This window comes from Gymnodraco acuticeps, unplaced genomic scaffold, assembly GCF_902827175.1.
Source record: "Gymnodraco acuticeps unplaced genomic scaffold, fGymAcu1.1, whole genome shotgun sequence".
Lineage (NCBI taxonomy): Eukaryota > Metazoa > Chordata > Actinopteri > Perciformes > Bathydraconidae > Gymnodraco > Gymnodraco acuticeps.
Window position 1 is genome coordinate 200,759 of NW_022992154.1, and position 7,741 is coordinate 208,499.

The 7,741-nt window shown below is 37.8% G+C and overlaps 1 protein-coding gene across 3 annotated transcripts; it reads right to left on the minus strand.

Annotated features, from left to right (window-relative positions):
- Nucleotides 1–271: 271 nt before the first annotated feature.
- Nucleotides 272–7,410, minus strand: LOC117538584 (CMRF35-like molecule 8). Of its 3 annotated transcripts, none has more exons than XM_034204431.1 (7): nucleotides 7,333–7,410; nucleotides 5,973–6,302; nucleotides 4,949–5,269; nucleotides 4,651–4,776; nucleotides 4,251–4,361; nucleotides 3,432–3,469; nucleotides 272–1,165 (listed from the first exon to the last, which is right to left on the minus strand). In XM_034204431.1, exons 1-7 carry the CDS (start codon nucleotides 7,373–7,375, stop codon nucleotides 995–997), a joined length of 1,140 nt encoding a protein of 379 aa, XP_034060322.1. In that variant the 5' UTR covers nucleotides 7,376–7,410; the 3' UTR covers nucleotides 272–994. The 3 variants fall into 3 exon arrangements, with proteins under 3 accessions (XP_034060322.1, XP_034060321.1, XP_034060320.1); XM_034204430.1 differs by having other exon boundaries at nucleotides 4,263–4,361; nucleotides 7,309–7,387; XM_034204429.1 differs by having other exon boundaries at nucleotides 7,309–7,387.
- Nucleotides 7,411–7,741: the final 331 nt, after the last annotated feature.

Below are 7,741 nucleotides of genomic sequence, written 5' to 3' on the forward strand. Positions count from 1 at the left end.
AAGAAGATCAAACTGTGGCAGACGTCCATGTTCGAGTCTCTGATGGTTGAACGCTGTCTCTTTCTTTCACCGGCAAACCAACATGTTTTCACTTCTCTAAACGATGGAGTCCCTGCTTAAAATAAAACACTCACAGCTTGACTCTCCTCTAACACCTGCATGTGTATCACGTATGGTTTCACTTTAAAACTTTGCAACTTAATGCAGTAAAATAATATCTTTTACTGTTAACATTTAAATTATTAAATTATTGTCAAACACATTTCAGAAATAATTTAAGATAACTTTTATTTGTATTTGTATACGTAGAAGGTCTATTGTGCAGCAGATGCAGTACAGAGCAGGACAATTGCTAATATACAATTAAATATAAAAAATAAAACCCTATAAAAAAGGTGCAAATCCAAATATATAAACAATACAAACAGGTTAAAAGTCTGACACATTACGCAACAGTATGAGTGGCATCTTGAAACCCGCACTGACCACATCTATAGTTTCATATCTATTTATTTATATTCCGCTATAATTAAACATTTCTGTAAATGAACTCTTTAAACCAAAATAGTTAATTTAATAGTCAAAGCTAATTCGAAGCAACATATCTTATGCTAATCTGATAACTTGACTAGAACAGTCTATCTTACAGAGATAACTTTAATACCATATCAAGTGTAATAAAATGAACTTTATAAATAAATTGAAGCCATAAAAGAGCTTTTTACATTAAACTACATATCGTTTAGCTGAGGCTTTTATCCAAAGGGACGTACAATAAGTGCAACCAGCTTTGACCTGAAGCAAACTGTTGAAGCGGCACGTTTGTGAACTAGAGCAGAACTGGACTTATCATCACATGAGCAGGTCATTCAAAGCAGGTTTGAAATAAGTAAATGGTTAGATAATTGTACATATTCCCACAAACATCTCTCTGTGTCAGAATATTTATGCGGCTGCTTAATCCACACCAGCTTCTTCTGCCAGACTGTGAGAGTTATTGGGGGTCGTTAACAGTAGAGTACAGAGGGGGCTCATCAGAGCTAGCTTCCACCCGAGGAACAGAGTAGATAACACACTCAGCGTCACCGTGGAAACCGCTGTGGGACGAGCCGACGCTGACAAGTATGATCTCAGAGTAGGTGTGTTGACTCGGGTCGTCTTCAGCCTGGAGAAAAAAACATTGCTTGATTAAATGTGTCTTTAACAACAGAACAAAACAAGCAACTGGACTTGGTTGTGAAGTTACGTCATCAAAACAAAAAAAAGTTGTGTTTGTTTAGGTCTTTTATTCATATTTACACATATTATATTACTGCAGACATTGTCCGAAATGAATCAAACCTGGCATCTCAGTAAATATGAATAGGAAGCAGCAACAGGTGCAAAAATGTAGCCTATACCGAGCGAAGGTTTTGTGATCCCTAAGTTAAAAGTGTATAACTTTTGTTGGTGTATTTTGTAAACTAGCTGTAAAGACAACATTGTAGTAATCATCGGTTTTGTATCAATTTGGTTGTGTTTATTTGGCGTAAGGGTGAATTGAAGAGATTTCCCCAGGAGATCTCACATAGATGTTGGGCCACGACCTGACTCTTGGCCATAACAAAAGGACAAGATATATGAAAAGATATTTATTAACCACAACTCAATGTAAAACAAAACTAACAGGCAAGGCAAAAGCATAAACGAAAAGGCTTCTCTCCCAAAACAGGTCCTCCGCGGAGAGACATCGAGAGTCTGGCTCAGGCCTTTTAACCAGTAGCGTAGGCAGAAATGTACTTTAGGGTGGGCCTGTAAAAAATAGGGTGGGCCAGATTTTTCTTCTGCGTAACAGAAGCTAACAACAATCCCCGCCGGTACCGGTGGCAGATTACTTTTAGAATACTTTTGGAATACTTTCTTTTTCCATAACAGATGGGTATGTTTTGGGGAACAGGAGACACTTATTTTACTGTTTTATTATCAAGAGCACAAACACAACATCTTGGTGTCATTCTGGACAGCTCTCTCATCTGCACCCCACATAAAAAACATCACCCGGACTGCATTCTTTGTACTGTCTTAAAACCTTTCCTTATAATATGTTATGAATTGTAAGGTGTCCTTGGGTGCTTTGAAAAGCGCCCCTAAATAGAATGAATTATCATTATTATTTACTGAAACGATGTAATAACTTTAACAACTTTTTCCAGTCACTTGCCCCATGCATTCAGCAGCAGCAGGCCATTCACTTTGATTTGATCCCGTTATAAATGTCATCATTTCGACAATAAAGAAATGCTACATAAACGTTATCTTGCACATTTTATCGAACCATCTCCGTTTCTAACTTTCAATATATTTAAAAAGCGTGCGGGGGCGGGGCCTCTGCATCTCTCTCTCGCACACAGACACGCTGTGCAGTGTGCACACAGTTTTGCCGGTAATGAATATTACATTTTGTGAGGAAACTTTTCCACCAATAATTCCAATAAGTATTCCAAAATGTATTCACTTCAGGTTTACGAAAGTAACTGTAATCAGATTACTCGTTTTTCAAATCTAACGCCAGCTGAATACACTTGATTTTTGTATTCTGATTACGTAACGCCGTTACATGTATTCCGTTACAACCCAACCCTGTGTATATCTCTCCGGACTGTCCACCAGCAGATGAAAACACCCACCTCTCCGCCTCTTCCAAAGGACGAGCGAACCGTGCGGCAGAGTTTCCGTTAACATTTGTTTTCTTCTGACAGCCCAGCAGCAGGAGAGGTGGGGAGAGGGAGACGTGGGGAGAGGGAGGCGGGGCTATTTCATCGTTATCAGAAAATGATCGTATAGATCGCTGCTAGATGAGGGCAGTGGGGGCTCTTCTTGGAGTCTGTTTTTTTTTTTTTTTTTAAAACCAAAGTTCATTAGTGAACTTGAGCCATCATTTATTTTGCAGGCAGCTCTCTGCCTCTCTCACGTTATTATGGCGCACGCCGGAACCCACACTCAGTTTTTATTTTTACCGTAAATGAGTTCGGTTCAGAGGACAAAACACATAGGCCTACAACATTAATTAAACTCGATATTTGTTCACTTGAATTTCACTTTGAATTCTTGGATATTCTCAATGGGTGAATACATTTTTTTATAATAATAATAAAATCATTTTTTTATAATAATAATAAAAAAAAATTTTTTTTTTTTTAATGACACCAAAGATTTCTCAGGGTGGGCCAATGAGCCTGGGCCCACCCTGGCCCTATGGTGGCTACGCCAGTGCTTTTAACCCTCCGGTACCAGCAGCCAGGTGTCCTCAATCAATGCTGACAGACAAAGGGAGAACATTAAAGGGCAAACACACACACAACAGGAGATAGCAAAGCAGGGGTCGTCACAGTACGCTTAGTGGGTCTACAGAAGAATGTATTAATATGATGCTTAGATTTTCTCAAACTCACCTCTGGTGCAGAAGCACATTGTGTTTCCTCACGAGGTTCTGAAAAACACAACAGTACTTTGAGAAAAATACTCAGAACAGATTTTCAAACATGAAATCACACATTCCCCATTTGAACCAATATTTAGGCCAACCATTAAAATCAGAGTAAAACAAGATAAATAGATGTGTTTTGAGTTTGTAAATAACAGAATATACAGTATATTTAATCATTAACCATCCTGCCAAATTTCAATTACTAAAGACAATTGAATAAGTATATAAAATAAAGTTTCAATGAAAATAATAACAAGCTACTGTATGGCTTTACATGTTTCTAAAATGCATATTGAATTAAAAAAAATCCTCCGATCTGATTCACTGAGTCTCCAAAAATAGAGGAAGCTATCCTCTTACTGTAGCTCTCTCTATTTGTATGTGTTTGTGAAAAGCTTATTTTTTAGAAATGGCGGACTGATTTGCAGTCAGGTGTGATATAGATTTAAATGTAGGTTGTTGTTTTTGAATTGTATTATTGTGCAGTTGCATAGATACTACTAGACTATATGTTGTATGTTTGTGATGTTGCAACTGACAAAGCATAAATCTAGCACCTGTTTCCTAGCAACAACTGAAAGAGTATCGCTCTACAAGAACCAGTGATAACAAAACCTTTAGACTGAGCAGCAGTTGGGTTATTTTTAATGATGTAAATGAATATCCGTTCACCCAATCTGGTTTTGTGTGTGTGTGTGTGTGTGTGTGTGTGTGTGTGTGTGTGTGTGTGTGTGTGTGTGTGTGTGTGTGTGTGTGTGTGTGTGTGTGTGTGTGTGTGTGTTACCTGGTTCCTCACTTTTGGCTTTACAAATCCTCTTCCTGCAGAATACCAGCACAGACAGTGATGACACGATGACCAGGACGACCAGAGTCAGAGATACATACAGGATCACACCTGTCGTTGTTTGAAGAGTTAAATGTAAACAATGACATCTAAGACTCAGAGTACCCATAATCCATTTTGTTTTTTAGGGGGGGGACAGGTTATCTTTAGGTGAAGACAACAGGTCAAAAGCATTTGCCTTATATTGTCAAAATAAAGTAAATCTTTTCAACACTGTGAACCTGATTAGGAGGTTCAGCATTTTAAAATGTACTTTTGTGAACATTTGGACATTCTCATGCTCTTTCATGTCTCAGAAGTTGTTGAAACGTTATCTAGTAAGCACAGTTTGTGGATGTACCTTTAGTTTCTTCAGGGTGCTCTGTAGTTTTAGAGGAGGCTGGTGTAGTTGTGGAACTTTCACTTTGATTTGTTGTTGTTGAGGATGCTGATGAGATGGATGATGAAGGAGGAGAAGTGGTCAGAGCTGTGATCAAAAACAAGCAAGAAGTCCTGATGAGAGAAATTAGACCCTCCTAGACACAGGGTGTGTGTCGGCTGAACTCTTTTAAATTGAGAGTTGAAAGCATCAGCAGCTGTCAGTGAAAACTGTCTTCAGAGACATGAACAAACATTTTCATTATCAAGCAGAAACTCACCATCAGTGACGATGAGCCTAAACCTCTGGTATGGATCTTTAGAGTCAGGTCTGTCCAGACCACACCTGTACCATCCTGAGTCAGACTGGGTCAGCTGGTCGATGCTCACAAACACAAATCCTCCTTTAACATGTCTGATGCTGTATCTGTCTTTTTTAGTATACGTGTCACTAGTCGTTTCAACAAGAATGTCTCCTTCACATTCTTCCTTGCAGAGGTACCTCCTGGTCCCAGAGCGAGTAAAGGAGCATTCAACTACAATATTTTCAGCAGTTCTAGCATCGATTGTTTTTTCTGCAGAAGGATCGGCAACAAGTTTTGCTGTTGAAAAACAAAAACAATCAATCGTTACTATTTGTAGTTTACAAGTTGTAGTTTCATTATTTATAACTTTGTGTTTTTCAAACTTGATCCAGTCACTGAGGGATGAGGTGTGGCGATTTAATGAAACAGCTTTTTAACTAAATATTTTCCAAGGAGATTTAGCAAATCATTATTTTACACTGTGCTCAAAACATGAGTTATTATTCATTAATCAAAAAATTGTAATTTGGGGGTTAATGTATTCCTTTAAAGCCCCGACCGCAGCCAACGACCAGTTCAGCTGTTTTAATATCGTCTATTGATCTCAATCTATTACTAATTGTCTTACTTTTCAACAGAACAGAGAGCTGCCTCATAGACTGTACTACATTCAGCAATGGAAAACACACAACAAACCAATATGCTCCTGCTCCTGGTATTCAATTCTCCATCACTAAAATATCACTTGAAATAACAAAGTGTGTTCTTTACAATAATATTCAAATACACTTGTGTCAGTTTTGGTTTATCCGTTACTTTCAGAAGAGATGTAGAATTAAGATGAGGTAAATATTCATGTTGCACTTCAGTTTTTCTTTGCCACATCTAAACTGTAGCTATGTGCACATGACAATAAAGCATTACAATTGAAACAAAAAGTAGGTGAAAAGGTACAACTATTTAGACAAGGAAGAACATTCAGTTTTTAGTAGAAACTCACCGTCCACAACAATGATTTCAATACACGTGGATGCATTCCTTGAAGAAGATGCAGTCGAACCACACCCGTACTTTCCTGAGTCAGACTTGGTCAGCTGAGTGATGGTCACAACAAAATCTTTCGGTTTATGATCAATGCTGTATCTTCCTCTCTGATAAGCTTTGGCATCAGTTGTTTCAATGAGAATGTCTTCTTCTTCACATTTTTCCTTACAGAAGAACTCCCTGCCTATATAAGAAGGAATGGAGCATACAACTCTGACATCTTCTCCTTCAGTTACTGAATAGAAAGAGAGTTGGGCACTGGCGAGACCAGTGTTTCCCTGCAGAGCTGAAGAAAAGATGAACCATCATTAGTAGTGGTTAGTACTTCCTGTAAGATCCTGCAGTCTGATCAAAACACTTCTTTAGACACAAAGACTACATGAAGTCTCCATCTCTTATTTTAAGCGTTACATTAAAGGTGGGGTAGGTAATTTCGGAGAAACCAGCTTGAGTGCGCAAGAATTTGAAAATACACAACCGGAGAAAATCTGCCACTTCCTTACAGAGCCCCTCCTCCAACACACACGAACGCGCACATGACCAATGAGCGCACGAGATAAGTTTGTGCCCAGATGGAAGGCTGACAGGCAGGTAGGCCATCCAGTTACTTTAGCTGGGCCGGCTCAGATGATTGGTCGTGCTTTTTACAGTACAGTATTACGGCTTCGACAGATGAATTTTTTTTATGGATTTTTTGTCAAAGCACTTAAAATATTCATTGCTATCGGGATGTTAAGAGCATTCCATGGAATATGACAAGAAGTGTATCTCGAGCCGGTTTCTCAAACTTACCTACCCCACCTTTAATGCAAATCCTAATAGTACATCATCTTCTTTTTTTTATGTCCACACCACTTCGACAAAACAATTAGATAGATATATACTTTATTTATCCCAAAGCAAAAAAATGTTTAAAAATATATAATCAGATACAAATATAATAAAAAGTAAACATTAGCGGCATGTGTATATAGCAAGAATACAAATCAAAAGATTAATAAATGAATCAAGAAAATATTTTGCAGATTAAATGATTATGAAAACAATCATTAGCAGTCAAATCAAGCATGTACATTATTTGAAAAAATAACCAGTCGTTGTGACTTAGTTTTACTCGTTCAGTATGCAGATAATAACTGGGTTTAATGATGATGTACACTTTGTTTGAGGAAGTGAAACATACTTTTGAAGCTACAAAAAAGCCTAACTTTGAAATATTTGAACATCTCTTACTGCTGGAGCCTTGCATTAACTCAATAAATACTTTAAAGGAGAATTATTCAATTACTTACATGAAAATAAAGAGAAGTACTCACAGAAGAGGAGGAAGAAGCAGATCAAAGTGTGAGAGACTTTCATGCTGAGACTCTGATGGTTTACCACTGACTGTCTTTCTTTACTGGAAACTTCTTACTTCTTTAAATGATGAAGTCCCTCCTCCAAACACAACACAGCTCTACTCTCCTCCCCAACGCAGAAACACTTTGATCTAAACATACTGCATTGAAAGTATACTGAATTGTACTTTCAGTTCCAGTAATCAAAATCAAATCAAGTGTTATTTATATAACACATTTTTAAACGATTTTTCGTCGAGCCAAAGTGCTGTACATATAATAAAAAATACCCTACAGTAAAGACACTTTACAGCAAATACAACAGCACAGTTTGTACAGAATATCAGTATGAGAATACGACACCCTCTGTCCTTAGACCCTCACATCG